The sequence below is a fragment of the Scyliorhinus canicula genome, chromosome 24 (genome assembly GCF_902713615.1).
Source record: "Scyliorhinus canicula chromosome 24, sScyCan1.1, whole genome shotgun sequence".
Lineage (NCBI taxonomy): Eukaryota > Metazoa > Chordata > Chondrichthyes > Carcharhiniformes > Scyliorhinidae > Scyliorhinus > Scyliorhinus canicula.
The window spans coordinates 17,731,850-17,756,132 of NC_052169.1; the positions used below are offsets into that span (position 1 = coordinate 17,731,850).

The 24,283-nt window shown below is 47.1% G+C and overlaps 1 protein-coding gene and 1 long non-coding RNA gene across 6 annotated transcripts in view; one reads left to right on the plus strand and one right to left on the minus strand.

Annotated features, from left to right (window-relative positions):
- LOC119956779 overlaps positions 1-24,283 on the minus strand; it is a 36,268-nt gene that overhangs the window by 1,874 nt on the left and 10,111 nt on the right. For all 4 annotated transcript variants that reach the window (XR_005458679.1, XR_005458678.1, XR_005458680.1 and 1 more), the window contains exons 3-4: positions 21,133-21,278; positions 12,058-12,203 (exon numbers count right to left, since the gene is read on the minus strand). This is a non-coding gene — a long non-coding RNA (uncharacterized LOC119956779). The remainder of the gene's footprint in view (positions 1-12,057; positions 12,204-21,132; positions 21,279-24,283) is intronic.
- LOC119956778 lies at positions 373-22,770 on the plus strand. Of its 2 annotated transcripts, XM_038784184.1 has the most exons (5): positions 376-837; positions 10,735-10,864; positions 14,105-14,287; positions 16,016-16,186; positions 21,728-22,770. In XM_038784184.1, the coding sequence occupies exons 1-5, from the start codon at positions 691-693 to the stop codon at positions 22,270-22,272; spliced, it is 1,176 nt and encodes a 391-aa protein (XP_038640112.1). In that variant the 5' UTR covers positions 376-690; the 3' UTR covers positions 22,273-22,770. The 2 variants fall into 2 exon arrangements, with proteins under 2 accessions (XP_038640113.1, XP_038640112.1); XM_038784185.1 differs by lacking the exon at positions 16,016-16,186 and having other exon boundaries at positions 373-837.

Genomic DNA, 24,283 nt, shown 5'->3' on the forward strand with positions numbered 1-24,283 from the left:
ACATGCATTCCACAGGGCAGCACGGTAGCACAGTGGTTAGCGCTGTCGCTTCACAGCTCTAGGGTCCTGGGTTTGATTCCGGCTTGGCTCACTGTCTGGGCGGAGTCTGCACATTCTCCCCATGTCTGTGTGGGTTTCCTCCGGGTGCTCCGGTTTCCTCCCACAGTCCAAAGATGTGCAGGTTAGGTGGATTGGCCATCCTAGATTGCCCTTTAGTGTCCAAAACGGTTAGCTGGGGTTACTGGGTTGCGGGGATAGGGTGGAGGTATGGGCTTAGGTAGGTGCTCTTTCTAAGGGCCGGTGCAGACTCAAGGGCTGGCTTCATTCTGCACTGTAAATTCTATGAATATGACTGCAGCGGTTCAAGAAGGCACCATCTTCTCAGGGGCAAATAGGGATGGGCAATAAATGCCCACATCCCATGAATGAAAAAAAGTAAACAGCATGTGACTGAACCAGGCACTGAGGAGTTAACCTTCGGCTATGTTTGGAGGGAAATGTATCAGGCTCCTCTGTGTTTCCTGAAGCTAGGTTGAATTTGTCCGGAATTTGCTGCCGTCACTACCACTTGAGGAACCTCCTTGTTTTACCTGGATACAAGTGCTGGATGCAAGCGCTGCTACAGTCAGGACGCAGTAACCTTGTGCTCTCTGGGCTATGGCGCAGGAGTAAAAACCTTTGCCTCCCAAGATGCAGGCGAGTGGGATACAGTGGACGGCGGAGGAGTACAGTCTGAAGGAGTTCCTGTGGACATTCCGGACATCTTTGCCTCAAATTGTTCAAGTCACCGAGGGCTTCCTGGGTCGCCAAGAAGTGGACACACTCAGTGCCAGCACAGTAAGCAGCTTTTGTTGCCACAGTCTTTCAACCCGGAGAAACTCGACAGAAATGAACAGATTGATCTGGCAGATTCTAGGGAACAATTTCTCCCCAGTCGAGTTTCTCAGTTATTCTGTGCGTGTTGTTCTCGGAACCAACAAGGATTCCTCTGGGCTGCAGATTATTTCCTCATCTTGAGTCACCTGTCCGGGCGCTTTCTTTTGTTTGGAACAGTGGAAATGAAGAACAGTAATTCTGTGCACTTTCAATACAGTCTGATTTTCATATCTACAGGGCTCCCTCCCAGGTGGAAAGAGTTGCTGAAGGGATATTTTATTCCACAACTTGTTAGAAAGTTATTTAACTCGGGAATGTTTCCAAGTTATTGCTGGAAGTGGGAATCTGATCATTTACACTCACTCGAAAACTTCATATTTGCATACTTGAAAAAAAGTCTGATGTCGAATCATAGACTTTTCCAGCACAGAAAGAGGCCATTTGGGCCATTGTGTCGGTGTTGGCCATCAAGCACCTATCCTAATCCCATAGCCTTGTGTGCTATGGTGTTTCTATGGTTCTGCAATGTTGTGAGGGTTCCCACCTCTACCACCCTCTCAGGCAGCCAATTCCAGATTCCCGGCACCCGCTGGGTGGAAAAGCTCAAATTTCCGCTAAATCTCCTGCCCCGTACCTTAAATCTATGCCCCCTGGTTATTGACCCCACTACTGAGGGGAAAAGCTTTTTTCCTACCCACCCTGTCTATGTCTACCTCATAATTTTGAACACCTCGATCAGATCCTCCCGTCAGCCTTTTAGAAATTTTTAGAACAGTACAGCACAGAATAGGCCCTTCGGCCCTCAATGTTGTGCCGAGCCATGATCACCCTACTCAAACCCACGTATCCACCCTATACCCGTAACCCAACAACCCCCCCCCTTAACCTTACTTTTTATTAGGACACTACGGGCAATTTAGCATGGCCAATCCACCTAACCCGCACATCTTTGGACTGTGGGAGGAAACCGGAGCACCCGGAGGAAACCCACGCACACAGGGGGAGGACGTGCAGACTCCACACAGACAGTGACCCAGCCGGGAATCGACCCTGGAGCTGTGAAGGATTTATGCTAACCACCATGCTACCCTGCTGCCTTCTCTGCTATAAGGACAACAACCCCAGCCTAACCAGCCTCTCTACATAGCTGAAATGCTCCAGCCCAGGCAATATCCTGGTGAATCTCCTCTGCACCCTCTCCAGTGCACTCACATATTTCCTATAGTGTGGTGACAGTACTCTAGCTGTGGCCTAATGAGCATTTTAGACAACTCCATCGGTTTATTCAAAGTTTACGTGATTCGTTTAAAACAGATTTTCTTGTGGAATGTAAATAACGACCCTAAACATCCTGTGGGTGAGCTGTTAATTCCATGCCCATGACATCTTTGTCAATCTCTCCTTAATTCCGATCTATCACTTGACATTCCATCCTGCCCAACTGACCCCCCCTCCCCACAACCTCTCCAGGTTATACATTTCAATCCCTTTTTAGTTCTGTAGAAGGGTCATGAGAACTGGAAACATTAACCGTGTTTCTCTCTTCACAGATGTTGCCAGACGTGCTGGGTTTATCCAGCATTTTCTCTTTTTAATTCTTGCACTGCTGTAGTCCATCTGGGGGAACCTAGCAGTGTTGCTAGGTTCGGAGGTTCCATGGTTATGCACAGACCCAGCGACAGTGAAGGAACCTTGCCAAAGGCAGGATGGTGGTGTGGAGAGGAATGGGCAGTGAAAGAAAAAAAGAAAATGCTGGAAAATCTCAGCAGGTCTGACAGCAACTGTGAAGGGAGAGAAGGGAGCTAACATTTCGAGTCTGGATGACTCATTGTCAGAGCTGGAGAAAACTGGAAATGGGAGGAGATTTATACTGTAGTGGGGGAGGGTTTGGAGCATTTAGGGCTGGAGAGAGGGCCAGCGTTGGGTGGAGACTAGGGAGAGATTGACAGAGATGTTGTGGACAAAAAGACAGGAACTGTAGATTAAGGCTAAAATGGGTGTTGATCGGGCAGCACGGTAGCACAAGTGGATAGCACTATGACTTCACAGCGCCAGGGTCCCAGGTTCGATTCCCCGCTGGATCACTGTCTGTGCGGAGTCAGCACGTTCTCCCCATGTCTGCGTGGGTTTCCTCCGGGTGCTCCGGTTTCCTCCCACAGTCCAAAGATGTGCAGGTTAGGTGGATTGGCCATGATAAATTGCCCTTAGTGACCAAAAAGGTTAGGAGGGGCTATTGGGTTACAGAGATAGGGTGGAAGTGAGGGCGTAAGTGGGTCGGTGCAGACTCGATGGGCCGGATGGCCTCCTTCTGCACTGTATGTTCCATGATAGTGGAACATTAAGAGGTCAGAATGTGTTAAAAGCAGAACAAAGGTGAGTGGTATGTCAAAGGACAATCTGGAATAGGGAAGAGATGGCCCTATTGGGATGGAGTGGGGGGAGGGGAGACAGTAGTGGAAAAAGATGGAAAGCGGGACGAAAGGGAGGATGGAAACATGAATATTGGAGAAACGTAAAGAAATAAAAGGGGGGGGAAGGTGAGGAGAGACTTCACAGCCTGAAGTTGTTGAACTCAATGTACAGTCGGAGGGCTGTAACTTGCTTAATCAGAAGATGAGGTGCTGTTCCTCCAGTTTTCACAGCGCCAGGGACCCGGGTTCAAATCCGATCTTGGGTGACTGTCCGTGTGGAATTTGCATTTGCTCCCCATGAGACGCGATGGGCCGAATGACCTCCTTCTGCACTGTAGGGATTCTATGAACATAACAGCAGCCAAGGACGGTCATGTTGACATGGGAGCAGGATGCTGTGTTGAAATAGCAAACAACAGGATGGTCTGTGTTCTGCTTGTGGACGGACCAAAAGTGTTCAGCAAAGCAGTCACCCAGTCTGCGTTTAGTCTCTCCAATGTAGAGTAGACCACATTGGGAGCAGCGAATGCAGTAGACCAGATTGAAGGAGGTGCAGGTGAAGCGCTGCCTCACCTGAAGGGTATTTAGGTCCATGAATGGTGAGCAGGGAAGAGGTAAAGGGGCAGGTATTGCTCCTTCTGCAGAAGGTGCCGTGGGAAGTGAGTGAGGTGTAATGGAAGAGTGGACCAGGTCCAACTTCTCCATCACCATTGGACCAATGGACAGTGAAGATGTGGCTTCTCTATCGTAAAAAGTTAAATATCTCTGTGGCCGTCGAGGATCCGGGTTCAATCCCGGCCCCGGGTCACTGTCCGTGTGGAGTTTGCACATTTTTCCCCGTGTCTGCGTGGGTCTCACCTCCACAACCCAAAAAGATGTGCAGGGTAGGTGGATTGGCCACGCTAAATTGCCCCTTAACTGGGAAAAATGAATTGGGCACTCTAAAAAAATTGCACAAAATGTATAGCCTGTATCCTGCCTTTGAAACCAGAAAACCAGTTTTGCAGCATTCATTATGTGAATGTATTTTGGTCTAAGTAGTTACGGAACTGATGATACCGATTAATGAATGCCTGTGAAATCCAAAGAGGAGGTAAAGTGGAGAATAGTCAAGTAATGTTTACACAATGCAAGATGTGTACACAATGCATTTGAATTGTCATGGTGACAGGGGAGGTTTTGGTGTGTGCTCTGGGTTGGCAATTTCACCTGGCCACAGAGGAGAAAATAGTTAGGTTTATTGTTCAGTCAGTATTCATATACAAGTGAACCTGATTATGTGGATATACCAACTGGGATATGGGCTCTTCCAACAATTAAATATTCAGTGAATTGTTTGAAAGAGTGGAAGCTTTGTCAATGCACCAAGCCGTGATTTTGCCTTTAAGTCATTGTTCATGTATTCAATCTCGATTAATAAGAGACTGTGCAAGCCAATGATTAACCATTTTATAGCACAAATAAATTAACCTGAAGCAAAACTTCTGCTTTTTTTCCCAATAAGAGACATACCAGACCCAAGCTAACAAGAACAGGCATTGCACCTGACCTTGGGCTTGATCTAAGCCAAGCTTCGCTAAGCAGCAGAACATACAAGGCTGGTTTAGCTCAGTGGGCTAGACAGCTGGTTTGCAATGCAGAACAAGGCCAGCAGCATGGGTTCAATTCCTATACCAGCTAAGGATTCTGAATTCTCCCTCAGTGTACCTGAACAGGTGCCGGAATGTGGTGACTAGGGGCTTTTCACAGTAACTTCATTGCAGTGTTAATGTAAGTCTGTTTGTGACAATAAAAAGATTATATTATGTTTGTGAAAAGCAACCAGCGGAGTGGCTCTAACCTGTAAACTTTCCCCTCCTGCTTCCACATCAAGATCACTTGAAAAAATGATTTACTTTCTCATCAGTGGCCTTCTATGGTGCCTTTAGAAGTTGCTAGTGAGGCTTCAGTAGACCCAGAAAAATTGGATATGCAGAGTTTGCGGAGCACAATCTCCAACCAGTACCTGCTGAGTTTGAAAGCAGAATCCTAAAATGGCGTTAAGAACCCTGATTAGCATTTTCTTTTTTTTAATTCTCCTTTTTCACATTTTCTTCCAAATTTACACCCACCAACAATAAACAATAATCAGTAAAAAATATGTCAATCCCCATATCGATAACAACGATCCCATCCTCCCACCAATCCCCAAACATTAGCCCGCATGTTCACATAAACAAATGACAACAAGGAATCGGGAATCACCCATAGTCGCCATTAACACACACAGCCCCCCTCCCCCCAACCCTCCCACCGACACCCCCCAACTAATGTTCGATGTTATCCAGTTCTTGAAAGTGCATAATGAATAATGCACATGAATTGTAGAACCCCTCCATCCTTCCCCTCAGTTCAAACTTAACCTTCTCAAGGCCATGCCAGGGCACAGGGTGGAGAGGTTGCTCTCCATTCCATCAGGATCCGCCTTCGGGCGATCAACGAGGCGAAGGCTACAACATCTGCCTCTGCACCCGTCTCCAACCCTGGCTGGTCCGACACCCCGAATATGGCCTCCCGGGGGCCCGGGTCCAGTTTCACGTGCACCACTTTAAAAATTACCCTAAAAACCTCCTTCCAGTAATCCTCTAACTTTGGACAGGACCAAAACATATGAACGTGATTGGGGGGCCCTCCCGCAACGTTCACACATGTCTTCTACTCCTTCAAAGAATCGGCTCATCCTCACCCTCGTGAGGTGTGCTCTGTATATCACCTTCAGCTGTATCAGCCCCAACCTCACGCACGAGGTGGAGGCATTCACTCCCCGGAGCACCTCACACCAGAACCACTCCTCCATATCCTCCCAAAACTCTTCCTCCCACTTTGCTTTGATCCCTTCCAGTGGTGCCTTCTCCTCTTCCAAAATAGCTCCGTAAACCGCTGACAATATCCCCTTCCCCAGTCCCCTGTCGTCAGCACCTCCTCCAGCAATGTGGAGGCCGGCTCCACCGGGAAGCTCTGTATCTCCTTTCTGGCAAAATCTCGAACCTGCATGTGTCTAAACATTTCCCCCTGCTCCAGCCCATACTTCGCTTCCAGCTCCTGATTAGCATTTTCAGTGCGTGTTTCAGATCAGCTGCCCCGGAGGCCAGGAAGCTTTCAATGTGAAAGCTGTAAGGCATCAACCAGGACCTTGGATTCATGTCACATTATATTCACATCCCCATCATCTGGCCTGGGCTTGCAAAATCCTACCAACTGTCCTGGCTTGAGACAATTCACACCTCTTTAAACCTTGATTATCCCTCTCCAGTTTGCACCGCCTGGACCTGTAAAGACTTAATTACCCTGCAAAGACTCGCATTCAAAGTATCATCTGGCATCATTGACTGTCTATATATGTGTTTGTGGAACCCCACCTCTTCATCACCCGATGAAGAGCTGCGCTCCGAAAGCTAGTGATTCCAACTAAACCTGTTGACTTTAATCTGGTGTTGTAAGACTTCTTACTGGCGCACCTCAGTTCCAACGCCAGCATCTCCCATGTGAAAGCTGACTGTAGATTGGATCAGGGTTCCACCATGGAATTCATCCCTTGAACTCTGACTTTGTGTCCCAGACCCACACACCCACTCTATCTTTTCTCAACCGATGCACACCCACTCTCTCTCACACACACTCACATTAACACGCTCTCTCTCTACAGACACACACTCTCTCACACATGCACACACACACTCTCTCTACAGACGCACACACAACACACACTCTCTCTCAACAGAACTCTAACACACTTGCACCCAGTTTCGCACCAAATTAACCGTGCCATCGCCGGATCTATAGGGGCTGGTTAGCTCACTGGGCTAAATCGCCTGGCTTTTAAAGGCAGGCCAGCAGCACGGTTCGATTCCCGTATCAGCCTCCCCAGACAGGCGCCGGAATGTGGCGACTAGGGGCTTTTCACAGTAGCTTTTCATTGAAGCCTACTCGTGACAATAAGTGATTGGAGGCCCAACATTGATCGGCCTCCTCAGGGAGACCCCAGCCAGGTGCTAATTAGTACTAGTCCTCGCAAACGTGGACCAGGGGTCTCCCTGGCCAGTGGAGGCCCTTGAATGGTCCCCTGGCTCTCCTACTGGCACCCGGGCACTTTGGGCACTGCTAGACTGGCACCTTGGCACTGCCGCCCTGGCAGTATGGCAGTGCCCAGTGCCAGGGTGAAACTGCCAAGGGTCAGGGCCTGAGGGGGGGGGGGGGGGGGGGGGGGCAATGGCCCATGAAGGAGGGATGAGTGGATTCGGAGGGTAGGCGGTAAACGGCGGGTATGAAGATGCCTCCAGAAGGTTGGGAAGGTAAAGTTGGAATCCTGAAAAGGGGGAGAGAGGCCCAAAAGGGGGCTTGGAAGGCTTGGAATAGGGGGGACCTCGGCGACCCATAGCGGGGTGTTCTCACGTGGGGGAGGGGGGGTGGGGGGGGTAATGCCCATGTGTGTGGGTGGAGCCTAAAGTTCACTTAGAGATCGGGACACCCTTTCAAAATGGTGGCCCAATCTCTGAGGAGCCAGTCTTGCCAGCGAGTTCAGCTCCCCAGTGATGAAAGAAATTCTAAGTGTGTGCTTAACCAGGGAGACCAGGGCTGGATAAAGTGACTCAGTGTGGTTAGATAGCTGCGGGGAACTCGTTGACAGAGCCAGGGAGAAATTCCCGGCCAAACGCGCCTGAATGACACTTAGAAACGTTTCTGTTAGATCGTTCCCAATCTCTATAGACACACACACTCTCTGCAGGCACACACACTCATTCACACATACATACTATACTGACCACTGTGCCACAGTGCACCCATGTGGATGCCCAGGAGGTTGTGACCCAGAGGCCAGTTCGCCGTACAGAAGGTCCTTGGGTATATGGCGATCCACTGACATGCACGAGCCAGTGCTTGGCTTATTCATACTTTAACACACTCCAGTACCTCTGAAGTGCTGATCTATCCTGCTAAGAGAAGCCATGGAAATGTGTGAGACAGCAAAGATTCTGTTATTTTCCTCCTCCCCATCTTATATGTTGTCCAGCTCCCACCACTGTGAATAAGTGACCAGAGGACACAGGCTTGGTAGCCTCACAGTTGGTGTTCTCAATCAGGTTGCTGTTGCTCCACGCTCTCTTACTCAGATAGGACATAACAACTGCGGCTTCTCGGATGCATGTTAATTTCAGCACCAAACGATATATTGCTGCTGATTGGCGGAAGGAACAGGAGATTTATATTGACAAGGAGCTAGATTCTCCGGTGGCGCACCGTTCGCTGGCAGTGGGATTCTCCACTCCCGCCGCTTGTCAACGGAATTTTCCCATTGAAGACCACCCCCTCGCTGCCGGGAAACCCGTGGGAAATTCCGGCAGGAACTGAAAATCACAAGGGCCGGAGAATTACGGCCAAAGTGTGAACCGAGGACTTTGTCAGCTCAATCATCGGGGCAGCACGGTAGCATGGTGGTTAGCATCAATGCTTCACAGCTCCAGGGTCCCAGGTTCGGTTCCCGGCTGGGTCACTGTCTGTGCGGAGTCTGCCAGTCCTCCCCGTGTGTGCGTAGGTTTCCTCCGGGTGCTCCGGTTTCCTCCCACAGTCCAAAGATGTGCGGGTTAGGTGGATTGGCCATGCTAAATTGTCCGTAGTGTCTAAAGGGTAAGGTTTAGGGGGGAGGGGGGGGGCGTTGTTGGGTTTACGGGTGTAGGGTGGATGCGTGGGTTTGAGTAGGGTGATCATTGCTCGGCACAACATCGATGGCCGAAGGGCCTGTTCTGTGCTGTACTGTTCTATGTTCTATCTCACCGGCAGAAATTGTGAAGCACAAAGTGTGGCTGAAATATGTGACCCGCTTAAAATAACTTTCATTCGATTAACTTTGGAACAAAGATTAACTGAATCGAAGCACCATTAGATTCCCTCCTGGCGCACACTTGGCTGAGCTTGGAGTGAGATCACACTTGTGGTTGCAAGAGGCTGGGTTGTGCGTCGACAATAAATCATATGAACTGCCTGGATATGTGTGGAGCTAGGAGGCATTGGCAATTTGGATAGAAACAATATGCAGGGTTACGGAGTAAAGGTTAGGAGAAATGGCACTAAGTCATACTGCTCATTTGGGAGCCAGAGAAGACATGATGGGCTGAATGGCCTCCACCTACGCTGTACAATTCTGTGATTGTCTATTGTCCTACATACCCTCCTCTTCATTTAACTGGACTACTTGCCATCGGATATATCCAGGTAGTATTTGTGGTAAATGAACGGTGAAAGTTTTCAAGCCGAATATTGACTGTTCTCGTTCAGAGGTACAGCCTAATCTGCCAAGTGTTTTCAACCTTTTCTGCTTCTGATTTTCAGCATCTAGGTTCATTTTGTTTTGTCACTCTACTGACCCAGATTCAAATTAGAATCATCACAAGTTGCTATGGATTCCAGCTTGCTGGAGCCACAGTTTTACTGTGGTATGGCATCCACATCCTCAGGATGAAAAGCTCTTTATAACCATACACATTGGGCGCGATTCTCCGACCCCCACGCTGGGTGGGAGAATCGCGGGCATGCCGGGGCGATTCACGCCACGCCGCCCTGGCCAGAGCACGTGATTCTCCCACCCCCCCCAAAACGGCATGTCGCGTTTTGCGACAGGCTGCTCGGAGAATCGCCGCTCCGGTCGAGCGGCGATTCTCCGGCCCGGATGGGCCGAGCGGCCTGCCTAAACCGGTTCAGGCGGCGCCAACCACACCTGGTCGCTGCCGGCGTGTGGGGCTTGTGGAGGGCGGAGGGAGGATCGAGCACCAGGGGAGTGCTCAGGAGGGGTCTGGCCCGTGATCGGTGCCCACCGATCGTTAGGCCGGCGTCTCTGAAAGACGCACTCTTTTCCCTCCGCCGCCCCGCACGATCAATCCCCCATGTCTTGCGGGGCAGCGGAGGGGAGGACGGCAACCATGCATGCGCGGGTTAGCGCTGGCCAGCTGCGCATGCGCGGGGTGACATCATTTAGGCGCCACCGGCCGCGTCATTCAGGCGGCGCCGCTTTGACGCGGGCGTCAAGGCCTGGCGCGTGAGATTGACGCGCCGCCGCTGGGAGAATAGGGTGCGAGGAGCGGCCTCCGACACCGGAGTGAACACTCGGTTTTCACTCCGGCGTTGGCACTTTGTCTCCCTTTGGGAGAATCGCGGCCACTATTCCTACCAAACTGTGGTCTAGTGCAAGGAGCCTGAAAATTCAGTTTCTCCATTGCTAACCTGAATTGAATTAATTTATTCAGAAATGTGTTTTTAAAATAATGCAATTCATTGAAAGAATATTCGAAGTGAAAGTCATAATTTAAGTATCCACAGTGGAACGATTTTGGCCGACAGTACCAAACTAAGTCTGTAATAGTGTTTGTACAGCTCAGCACACTGATTCATCCTCTTATCTCTTTTGTTCTTGCAGGTTCTTAGGATCCATTGCTTATTCTTACAAAGGAGAGCAATTGTGGAATGCAAAAATGGATCAATCCTGTCAATTCCTGTAAACCTGGAGTCAATGGTGTTCAGTGTTGTGGATCAGAAACATAAAGCAGGTACTTTTGTTTTTCAAATGCTTCAGTAATAATCACCTGAAGCATTGGACCAGGATGAGCAATAGCACATTCAGCGAGAACTAATCTCGTCCTTTGATTAAATATTGATTCGAAGTTTGTACAAACAAACAAATTAGGAGCGGGAGTAGGCCATCAGCCCCATGGCTGATCTGACTGTAACCTCAACTTCACACTTCTGTGTGCATCAAACAATGCAATGCAATGGGAATTTTAAACAGGAGACACTTTTCCCCATTGGCTCTGACTAATATTCCTCCCACAAAACCAATAAACCTAAAAAAATATGTTTTTGTTTCTCAGGATGTATCGACATGGGCAAGGTCATATTCATTAGCCATTTTTCATTATCCTGTTGTGGGCCTCCTCCTGAAAACCCTCTGCTCTCACATTGGTGTTAGATGTGGATATTCGGGATATTGGCCCAGCCGCATTATGTATCTGGCGGCCGAGGGGAAATAACTGGATTTCCTTCACATAATTACTGTGTCAACATAAAGGCGTTAGACCTTCAATGATAATGTTCGTGGGATTCAAGCCTGAGTGGTTCAAACATCAATTCGTAGATTCATACCACACACAGAAGAGTCAGACGATGACCATCTCCAACAAGAGAAAGGCTAATCCATCTCCCCTTGATGTTCAATGGTGATGCCATTGTCAAATCTCCCACCAACAAACAATCTGCGGGTCACTGTTGCTCCAAAAGCCTAACTGGAGCAGCCACATGAGCATTGAAGCGCCAAGAACTATAGTCAGAGGCTGGGTACCTGTGGCAAGTAACTTACTTGCTACTCACTATGGGTGGCACGGTAGCACAGTGGTTAGCACTGTTGCTTCACAGCACCGGGGTCCCAAGTTCAACTCCTGGCTTGGGTCACTGTGCGGAGTCTGCACGTTCTCCGCGTGTCTGCGGGGTTTCCTCCGGGTGCTCCGGTTGCCTCCCACAAGTCCCGAAAGACGTGCTTGTTAGGTGAATTGGACATTCTGAATTCTCCCCCCGTGTACCCGAACAGGCGCTGGATTGTGGCGACTAGGGGACTTTCACAGTAACTTAATTGCAGTGTTAATGTAAGCCTACTTGTGACAATAATAAAGATTATTATGATTATTACTTCCCGACTCCCCATTCACAAAGCACAAGTCAGGAGTGTGACGGAATATTCTCCATTTACCTGGATGAGTGCAGCTCTAACAACACTCAAGGAATTCGACATCATCCAAGTCAAAGCAGTCTGTTTGCTCAGCACCCCAACATTGCAGAGCTTTAGGAAGGGCAATTATGGATGGGGAATAAATGCTGGGTTTGCCACTTTGGATCCTGTGAACAAATGAAAAGGGCTTAATGTGTTGAATATTATTAGTATTGCTCTCATACAACTAGTCAACAAATTACATTAATACCTTTATTATTGTCACGAGTATGCTTACATTAACACTGCAATGATGTTACTGTGAAAATCTCCTAGTCGCCACATTCCAGCGCCTGCTCGGGTACACGGAGGGAGAATTCAGAATGTCCAATTCACCTAACAAGCACTTTGGACTTGTTGGAGGAAACTGGAGCGCCCGGAGGAAACCCGCGCAGACACAGGGAGAAAGGGCCTCATCCGGCGCCTCCTTGGCACCACCTCTTCCTCCTCCTCCCCCTCCTCCTCGTCCCATTCCTCCACCTCCTCCTTGGCCTGTCGAGCAGGGAGGCCTCCAGCCTGAGCGGCTGCCACTTGCCTCTCTGCGGCCTGCTCCTCTGCTGCAGCCTCCGCCTCCTCTCTGCATCGCCTCTGCTGACACTGCCCCAGGGCTGCATAGAGGGCAGCGGCCCCCGCCACGATGGCCAACATCGCTGGTTGGTGACCAAACATGATAATCTGCAGGGGGTGAGGGGAAAACATGTCATCATGGCGCATACACCCATGCACAACCAGGTATCATGAGCTACATGGTCGCCCCGGATGGCACTGCGTGCCCCATCCACTCGTGTCCCCCACCCCCGCACCCCGGCCCAATCGGGGCCCCCCGCTCCTGGCACCCGTCTCTGCTGCCAGGGCCACCGTTTCATGGCACTGCTCTCACTGGGGGCTGCCATCGGTGTGGCCCTGGGTATTCCCCCCGGTGGGTGTCGCTGGTTGAGTGGGGTGGACGGGGAGGAGGGTGGCACCCACCCATATGGCCGTTAACCCCGCGTTCCCCCACCGCCCGTGGTGAGTGGCCAACAAGATGGCCACCGTAATGGCGCTCGTTGCGTGGGCACCGCCCTGTCATGTCAGGGGCTCCCCGACTGTTCGGCCTGTCCCCGGCCCACTCCCTCACCCTATCCCCATAACAACAGCCAACATCTTTGGACTACGGGAGGAAACTGCAGCCCCTGGAGGAAACCCACGCAGACATGGGGAGAGCGTGCAAACTCCACACACAGTCACCCAGGGCCGGAATTGAACCATGTCCCTGGCCCTGTGAGGCAGCAGTGCTAACCACCGTGTCACCCATTCATCACAAGAGTTAATGTTCCCGAGAGCTTAGAATTAGAGCTTTGATTGTTTAATAGACCACACTTATTGTTTGATAGACTGCACATGTATATAAAGGGGATAAAGGTGGCACTGTGGAGTTGGAGGAGAAGTGATTGTCGAACACAGTAAAGTTGGAGTTGAAGAATCAAGACTTGCTTTCTAGTTCTTATTACAGTGATGCCACTGGGGATTAGATCATAGAATTTACAGTGCAGAAGGCTATTTGGCCCATCGAGTCTGCACCGGCTCTTGGAAAGAACACCCTACACAAGGTCAACACCTCCAACCTCTCCCCATAACCCAGTAACCCCACCCAACACTAAGGGCAATTTTGGACACTAAGGGCAATTTATCATGGCCAATCCACCTAACCTGCACATCTTTGGACTGTGGGAGGAAACCGGAGCACCCGGAGGAAACCCACGCACACACGGGGAGGATGTGCAGACTCCGCACAGACAGTGACCCAAGCCGGAATCGAACCTGGGACCCTGGAGCTGTGAAGCGATTGTGCTATCCACAATGCTACCGTGCTGCCCCAATTTACACCAATTAATAAAAACCTTTGAGTTAAAAATGATGCCTTCTTCAGAAGATTGAATAGAATGGAAAATTCACAAGAAACAAAATTCCAGAAACCATCGAGGAGCAAGCTGGACAAGCCAAATAAACTTCTCTCATTTAATTCTTTCACATGTCATTCTCACAACAGGCCCCTTTACAATGAAGGAAGTGTTGCTCCATTTCAACTTGCCCGTCACCATCACATCTACAAAAGACATGACCTTTCGAGAAATGTACAATCCGCGTTCGAAGGATCAGGAATTAAAACAGATGACTGTCAAGCAGACATACGATCAAGAATACCTCTTGGGTCACACTATATTAGAAAGTGGCAAGTACATGATTTATTTCAAAACACTTACTTGTGGTCAGTTGTCTCTTTTGGCACTTCAATTGTTTTACAGCTATCCTGCTTTGTTTTGTGTTCATTGTAATCCTTAAGATGGTGCAGAAATGGGCGGCACGGTGGCGCAGTGGTTAGCACTGCTGTCTCACAGTGCCGAGGGCCCGTGTTCAATGCTGGCTCTGGGTCACTGTCCATGTGGAGTTTGCACATTCTCCCCGTGGCTGCGTGGGTCTTACCCCAACAACCCAAAGAATGGGCAGCACGGTAGAATGGTGGTTAGCATAAATGCTTCACAGCTCCAGGGTCCCAGGTTCGATTCCCGGCTGGGTCACTGTCTGTGCGGAGTCTGCACGTCCTCCCCATGTGTGCGTGAGTTTCCTCCGGGTGCTCCGGTTTCCTCCCACAGTCCAAAGATGTGCGGGTTAGGTGGATTGGCAATGCTAAATTGCCCGTAGTGTCCTAAAAAGTAAGGTTGGGGGGGGGGTTGTTGGGTTACGGGTATAGGGTGGATACGTGGGTTTGAGTAGGGTGATCATGGCTCGGCACAACATCGAGGGCCGAAGGGCCTGTTCTGTGCTGTACTGTTCTATGTTCTATGTGTAGGGTTAGGTGGATTGGTCACGCTAAATTACCCCTAATGTGAAAATCTAAAGATGGTGCAGAAATTCTAGATCCCAAGCACAGAACCATTACTTAAAATGTTTCAGCTCACATATAGTTCTGGAATAAAGCTTAATTTCCTCTCTCTTCCATTTTTAAAGTGTTCTAATTAATTTACTCCATTTTCCTCCTCTCCTAAAGGTGTCGAGCGGGTGTTGTTCCACGGTCAATGCTCGTTCAAAACTGTGTTGTACTCATGATCAGAATGCAAACATGAGATCTGACTGAGTGTTAGAAGACATGAAGCCAAGCTCGCTCTTCACTGTAGCTTTTAGACTGAGCAGCCAGAGCTGTAGACCTGAAAGACCGGCTCTTAAAAAACGGATCTGTCAGGCTGAGATATCTTTTAAGCAGGACTCTCAGTGTCTGGTCAATTTCACTAGTCGCTGCTGCTGCTTTTGACCTCTGGGCAGCTTCGCAATTCCGATTTTATTTCTTCCAGCCCGCCAGCAAACTATGAAGCTGCCCGAAGACGAGAAGCAGCAGCAGAAACTGAGAGTGTTTCTATTAGGGTGATAGGTGACGGTGATTAAATGACATTGCTGCTGCTGCCTTTCTCCCTGAGGGTCGTAGGGAAGGAAGGTGCTGTTGACAGAACATCAGACAGTGGCTGCCAATCTAAGAACTACAAGGATTTTCTCAGTTGATGTGACATTATGGGAAATGTTCAGAATACAAACTGTTAATATCATATCATAATTAACCACTAGATGGGGCTAGATGCAGAACTATATAAAGCATTGACTCACAGACATCTGGGAGAAGGCTGGAGAGGAGAGCAGAGGAGGAATGAGAGAGATCAGAGTACAGTTATAGATAGAATGGTCGAGACTAGTGTTAGTTGAGTGTACATTACTAGATTATTGTTTACTACTGTATAGGAGTAAGTGGTCGAGCTTTAATAAGTAGTGTAAATAACTTCACTTCTATGGTCTTTGTGATCATTACAACATCCATCCTGAGAATAAGAATCACAAAGAACACCACAGTTGGCAGACATTTATGATTTCTTTATGGAAAAAAACTTTAATTGCTCATTATAATTATTTTCAGGAAAACTACTGATTAGGTATCCAACTGTGATCCCAATGTACATGAAGGAAATTAAGTTGGTTATAGCAGAAGGAATTAAGAGTAAAGATGAGACAGAATGGAAAAGACTCTGTGATTATTATGATAAGGTGGTCAAGGACATTGGTAACTTGGATCATTTCATTTTCACAGGTAGGTGACTCCAGTATTTTGGGGCTTGGGGGAGGGGGGGAAACATGGTGCTGGCACTGGGCTAAAACACAATGAAGACTTCTGGAGTATATTGCTTGTCATGGACAACTGAGGGACGATCTTATTTCAAGAAAGCTTTTGAATTAAGATTCATGGCAGTCGATTTCCATGGGGCAGCTTCTGCTGAGCACAAGATAAGCAAAGCGAGAAAACCGCCCAATATCCCCGACATTTTCACTCGCATTCCATTGGTGAGCTGATGATGCTTTTGGACTAGATTGCCAATCACAAGGTGCAAGAATTCCAGCAACACCGCAGATCCTAACTAGTCCCGTTAGCTAAGGGTCAAGTTAAGGAGGAGATCAGGCAGTGGGCCCACAGGTCTGCAGCAGTCCCTTTAGAGATCCCTAGCTGTTCACTGTCAAGTAGCAATGGACAGAACATATCACCCAGTGGTATTCCGAATTGTGTTGGCATCCTACTTATGTCATAGGACCCCATTCGCCCCTTCAAGCTCTTCTATTCAATTTGAAGGTTCAATTTGAACACAGCTGATCCTCTATGTTAATACCATACTCCAGCACTCTCCCCATACCTCTTGACACCTTTAAAGTCTAGAAATCTATCTATTTCCTTCTTAAATACATACAATGATTTGGCCTCCACAGCTTTCTGTGGTAGAGAATTCCACAGGTTGACCATCCTCTGAGTGAAGAGATTCCTGCTAATCTCAGTCCTAAAAGGCCGATCTTATATCCTGAGATTGTGATCCCTTGATCTATCATGGCTATATTAGCCGCCCAGTAGTAATTGCAGCGCCAACCCACCCTCCCCCCCGACTACGCTCCAGCAACACTTTCTTCACTTGCGGAGTTTTACCCGCCCACTTCTTAGCCAGAGGGTCCATGTATCGTCTGTGGTCTACTCCAATTTGGAGAGACAGAACGCATACTGGGTGACAATGGTGGTGCCAGAGGAGGGAAGGCAAGATGAGTTGAGTTGGAGATTCAAATTATCAAGGTGAACCTCAGTACAGAAGGTGAGGGAAGATATCTGCGGGTATTTGTCTGAAGGCTTTTCATTAGCTACAAGGCAATATCATGGAATATTTTCAACTTGCTTGGATGAGTGCAGCTGCAACATCATTCAAAACGCTCAACACTACCAGGGAAAAACAACCTGCTTGATTGAAACCGGCCTTCCTGCTGCTGCCGCCCCGGGGGATACAGGACAGAGTAGTCTCCAGTATCTGGGTGGGAGAGGGGTAGGTATCAGATATTTACCAGGAACTTTTGGAATCGGCGGAAACTTTGGTGGAGGAGCTTACGGGCAAGTGGGAAGAGAGCTAGGAAGAGAGATAGAGGCGGGTCTGTGGGCGAATGCCCTAAGCAGGGTTAATACATCCTCATCATGTGCCAGGCTTAGCCTGATACAATTCAAGGTAGTCCACCGGGCACACATGACAGAGGCGAGGATGAGCAAGTTTTTGGGGGTAGAGAACAGCTGTGCGAGGTGCGCGGGAAGCCCAGCAAATCATGTCCATATGTTTTGGGCATGCCCGAAGCTTAGAGGGTTTTGGCAGAGTTTCGCTAAGGCAATGTCCAGGGTACTCAAAACATGGGTGGTGCCGAGTCTGGAGGTGGCGATCTTTGAAGTGTCGGAAGAGCCGGGAGTTCAGGAAGTGAAAGAGGCCGATGTCTTGGCCTTTGCCTCCCTGGTAGCCCGGAGACAGATCTTATTAATGTGGAGGTACTCGAAGCCCCAAGTGTAGAGACCTGGGTTACTGACATGGCTGGGTTTCTCAATCTCGAGAAAATAAAGTACGCCTTAAGAGGGTCAATGGTTGGGTTCACCCAGAGGTGGCAGCCGTTCGTCAACTTTCTCGGGGAAAATTAAAATGTCAGCAGAAGCAGAATTCCAATGGGGGGGGCGGAGAGGGCCGGATTGTTGTTTTGTGTTGGGGTGTGTGAAGATTGTGATGGGGGTGGAAATGTTTATTGTACCATGTTTATGTCGCTATTATTGTTATTATTATAAAAACTTGCAAATACCCGAATAATATTTTTTTTTAATTAAATATTTGGTAGTTATGGCCCCAGTTACAGAAGTTTTTAGTGGATCAATGTCTATAACATGTTCATGTTTCACATGGCAACGCCTGCTATTGATGAGAAATGTTTCAAAGGCTCAGTAATATCCATGAAACCAGCTTGGAAGGTCAGCCTTTATCAATGGCAGGCTATGACAACCTGGAATTTGAATCTTTGTTTCTGGTTCTTTTTAAATCTCATAGAATCGTAGAATGTACAGTGCTGAAGGAAGGCATTTGGTCCCTCAGGTCTACACTGGCCCTTGAAAGAACACCCTACTTAAGGCCAGTAACCCCACCTAATCTTTGGACACTAAGGGGCAATTTAGCGTGGCCAATCCACCTAACCTGTCCATCTTTGCACTGTGGGAGGAAACCGGAACACCCGGAGGAAACCCACGCAGACACAGGAAGAAAGTGCGAACTCCACACAATCACCCGAGGCCGGAATTGAACCCGGATCGCTGGAGCTGTGAGGCGTCAGTGCTAACCACTGTGCCACCGTGCCGTCCCCTGTATGGTCTTTGGTGCCTAAATATTCATTTGTTTCTTGTTTCAGATTGCAGATTACTAAATGTTACCAAATCTTCCTTATTAAATTTATAGTTTATAATGAGCATTCCTAGGAAAATCCATAATATTATTTCTTTGCAAAGCTGCATCTATGAAAGCATCTGCTATGCTTATTTCTGTGTCACAGTTAACTTTTGGACTTGACATTGTCTAGACGACCAACAAGAGAACTGGGAACTTTATTAAAGAACTCCTTTTGAGAGTGGTGTACGTGTTAGCCCTTGTTGGCAGTATTCCAATGGGAATTTCACTATTTTCACACTTCATTACGATGAAGAAGGTGGCTTTTTATGAATGAGTTACTTGGGCAAATCAGTTTAACACTTTTCCAAAAGATTTTTTTCTTAAACCATTGGCCAAAGAGATGGATGAGTGCAACTGCAACAACATACAAAACGCTCAACACGACCAGGGAAAAACAACACTACCAAGGGAAAACTAACTGCTTGATTGAAACCCAATATACTACCTTAAACGTTTACTCTCCACAACTTAGTGTATATGTATGTACTGTATTGTTTGTATAATATGCACAACACATTACAGAACCATAGAATCCCTACAGTACAGAAAGAGGCCATTTTGCCCGAGTCTGCACGACCCTTTGAAAGACCACCCTACCTAGGCCCAATCCTCCACCCTGTAACCGCACCCTAAGGGATAATTTATCATGGCCAATCCACCTAACCTGCACATCTTTGGACTGTGGGAAGAAACCGGAGCATCCGGAGGAAACCCACGCAGACATGGGGATTAAGTGAAAACGCCACACAGTCACCCAAGGTGGGAGTTGAACCCGTGTCCCTGGTGCTGTGAGGCAACAGTGCTAACCACTGTGCCACCGTGCCGCCATCGGCTTTCAGTCCCATTAATTTCTCCAGCTCTATTTTTCGAGTAATACTGATTCTCCTTCTCACTAGACTTTGATTCCTGGGAAGTTATTTGTGTCTTCCAACGTGAAGACAGAACTAGAGTTGTTGTTTAATTGATCTGCCATTTCCTTGTTCTCCAATACCAAGTCTCCTGTTGCGGACTGTAAGGGACCTACATTTGTCTTCATTAATATTTTTCTTTTTGCTTCCAAAGTCTGCTTTTGTGTTATTTGCAAGTTTACCCTCATACTCTATTATTCCTCTCTTAATCAATATTTGTCCTCCTTTTCTGAATACTTAATGTCTCCCAGTTCTCAGGCTCGCTACTTTTTCTAGCAACTTTATATGATTTATCTTTGGATCCAATACTATACTTAATTCCTTTTTCTCTGACACCCTGCAGAAATTGGCAGCAGGATGACTTTAGAATTTTTTTGTCTTCGGGTTTCCAGCCTGTACAGGTAGTCTGCTTAATACCCACCCAAAATCAATCCATTCTTGCGAGTTAAAATTACCCCATTACATCTAAACAGTGGTTCAAGGAACTATGGAATATATAGGATCCTCAATAATTAACCTACCTTTGGAAAGAAAGTAAACAAATTGTACAGTACTTTTTCTTTTAGCATGACAAGGAGATGCAAAGCAAACTCACTCATCCTGTGGTCCCACCGATAAACACGGTGCTCACTTTACACCGAGGCTTCTTGGCTGGTGCAGGAATGAAGAAAGAAAAATCATACTGTTGCTGTGTTGGTGGTTGGGGATTCTTTCTTAATGTGAGAGTCAAGGCCTAATGTTATGGCACAGTAGGGCGAACCTTTATTTTAACTCACGCATAGCCTATAGATCTGCAAATGTGGTGACACTGAATGGCAAACGTAGGGAAACAGTATTCTAAGAAAAATTTAGACAACAAAAGAATATGGAGTTTTGTTACCCGAGGGTAGATCTGCCTCTTTTGGAAGGACTTGAATGTCCCTTCACAACTGATTGAGGTGTATTAAATTATGAGAGTATAGATAGGGTGGATAGGAAGGAACTTCTCCCCTTAGAGGATGGATCAATAACCAGGGGGCATAGATTTAAGGTGAGGGGCAGGAAGTTTAGAGGGGTTTTGAGGAAAAGCGTTTTCAGGCACACGGTGGTAAGAATCTGGAACTCACTGCCGGAAAGAATGGAAGAATTGGGAAGTCTCACAACGTGTAAGAAGTATTGAGATGAGCATTCTAAATGCCATTGCATACAAGGCCACTGACCAAGTGCTGGAAAATGGGATTAGAATGGATAGGTTCATAATGGTTGCCGTGGACACAATGGGCAGAAGGGCCTCTTTCTGTTCTTAAAACTCCAGGACTCTCAGACCCAAAAGCATAGAACGGCATCGGGCTCGAAAAGCTAAAACTGCTCACCAGCAAATGCTGAAAGAATGTGGTCCAGTGATACTCCGCCGTGATATCGCCAATCTCCCTATGGGGAGGTCATCAATATGCGCTGTGAGGAAACTTTCAGTCAACATTGCAGGAGGACTCCGAGTTGCTATCTTATAAGCATTTACCTAGTGGAAACAATGAATTAATTTTTGTTACAAAACTGCTGCGGTAACATGATGAATCCATTTTACTTTTCCATTCTGAGGAAGTAAAATAACATGATTAATAATAGCTTCATAATATGTTTTCCGTGTATTGAAATAAAGGGCGGCACGGTGACACAGTGGTTAGCACTGCTGCCTCATAGGGCTGAGGACCCGGGTTCGATTCCGGCCCTGGTCACTGTCCGTCTGGAGTTTGCACATTCTCCCCGTGTCTGCGTGGGTCTCACCCCCACAATGCAAAAGATGTGCAGAATAGATGAATTGCCCCTTAATTGGCAAAAAAGAATTGGGTGCTCTAAATTTATATTTTAAAAAATGTATTGAAATAAGTACTTGAAGCATAAAATACTGGTTGCCAATCGATTTGATTTACCACAGTTTTAAATGACTGCTAACGTTCCATTTTGCAGACATTACTTTGCTGGACAAAGATAAGCTGGATCATTACACGGGAGAATATGCTGAAATAGAGCCAATATATATTGATCTGAACAAAATGGATCTAGAACATGAGTATCAGGAAATACAAGCTCGGCGGAGCCTACCAGAAATTCCAAATGACAATTTAGTTCAAAGTCGAGGGCAGAAGCCAAAATTACCCCCTAAACCAAACACAGAAATGGGCTTTTCTCGGTACGTTGAAGCACCCACATCAAGAATCAAACCATTGTTCACAATTTCCCGCAGGTCAAACTATATACAAACACAAAAAGCAAAACGCGTCGCCTCTATGAGTGAAGTTCCAAGTGACTTACGGCATTTGAGTGTGGATGAGGTCTGTGACTGTTTGCAATTACTCAATTTGGGAAAGTACATCGAGACCTTCCAGTCACAGAAGATTGATGGACACTTGCTTTCTGATCTAGACAGAGACGTAATGCAGAACACACTTGGGATGAACTACTTCCACGTCATCAAAATGATTCGCTTCCGTGATGGCTGGAGACCAAAGTAACCGGGAATGGCTGCTTCTGGTCGAAACATCACAATGAAGTGCATTTGAAAGAAACCATGTTTGTATCCAGAACAGTTTAAATGTTAGCATTATATATTCTTACTTTCTGCACACTTTTGATGGAGAGCTGCAAATATTTATAAACATCGTAGTGAGAGAATCTGTAAACTTTGAGCAATTTTGAAAATGTCAGAAATATTAACAGTGCCAAAGCCACCAAGCATCTGTATCTCAGCTCAAGGTTTAATTTGAAAATGTTAATGTGAAAATCAGTTTTACGTTTATTTATTACATGATTTTTTTTCATTGCCAACACGCTAAAAGTATAGTTCACAAGCCATGTAAAAGCAATTGTAGAGTTTTTCAAACTATAGATTTAGTTCAGTGCTGCAAAATATGTTACACCTATCACACATGCCAAGTCTCAAATTACTTGAACTGTATCCCAAAATGTTATTTGCTGAAATAAATAGCTCTCGTGCATTTGAATTAATGTAATAATAATCGCTTATTGTCACAAGTAGGCTTCAATGCAGTTACTGCGAAAATCCCCTAGTCGCCACATTCTGGCGCCTGTTTGGGGAGGCCATACGGGAATTGAACCCCCGCTGCTGGCATTGTTCTGCATTGCAAGTCAACTGTTTAGCCCACTGTGCTAAACCACCCCCTAATCAAATCCACAACCTTCACCATTCCATTGAATGACTACTCTAACCTAATTACCTTTATTAGTGTCAGAGGTAGGATTACATTAACACCGCAATGCAATTACTGTGAAAATCCCCTAATCGCCACACTCCGGCGCCTGTTCGGGTACACTGGGGGAGAATTCAGAATGTCCAATTCACCTAATAAGCATGTCTTTCAGGACATGTGGGATGAAACCCACGCAGACGCAGGGAGAATGTGCAGACTCCGCACAGACAGTGACCCAAGCCGGGAATCGAACGCGGGTCCCTTGCGCTGTGAAGCGACAGTACTAACCACTGTGTTACTGTGCCGACTGACGTATAGATCCCAATTTTAAAATTTTTTTTTTATATTATCCAATTTTTTTTACAATTAAGGAATAAAAGCCATTTGGTTCCATATCATTTGAAGATGTATACATTTTAAAGGGAGCCGATTTATGCTACTTGCCATTGACAGGATCATTAGTCTTGAGCTTTGCAAAGTAATCCTCTATACCTGTTTGCCCTCCTTGCTACTCCTCAATCTCCCCATAATCTCCTCGCTGCTGTCAACCTCTGCTCAGTCTCCTCCCTGCTCCTCAACTTCCCCTCAATCTTGTCAATCCTCAGCCTCTTTGGCTTCCCTGATCTCCTCAGCCTCCTTGGTGCAGAATTTCACATCCCTGATACTGACATAGGAAAGCACGCAATGTAGCATCCACCACTGTTTTTTTCCAGGAGGTACTGCTTGGATGTTTGTAGAAATGTCTAGGCAGGCTCTCACATGTGGAATATAGTCTGTTTCCAGATCCTGAAGTGGGGCGGCATTTTGGATCAACAGCTCTGAAATGATCATTAAACGATGCCGACGAAATGTCAAGAGGCCTGTAAGGAGCATGAAACTGAGCCAAACGCACAGGGAAAGTTCCAAGTTCAATCTGGGATTTTGTTTGGGTTACCTTATCCCAGCTAGGGTAATAAGAGTTTTACAATTATCCTCCAAGCCCCAGAACTATGAAGATTTATGGAGATCTTTTGTGTTCATTGTCCCTGTTTACAAAGCCAAGAATCCCAAATCCTTTCTTTAATCATCTTATTAACTTGTGAAGATACCTTCAAAGAAACAGCCCACGGTCCTACTGCTCTTGCGTCAATCTCAAAGAGTTAAAACCATTTACATTATGCCACTTCCCCATGTTGTTTCCCCCACCTTGCCCAAGTACATCACTTCATACTTTTCCGCATTAAGCTGCATCTGCCATGTGTCTGCCCAATTCACCAAGTGATGAAATTACATATTTTCTTTCCTTAAGCCAAAATTTGCATCGCCCTCCTTCTCT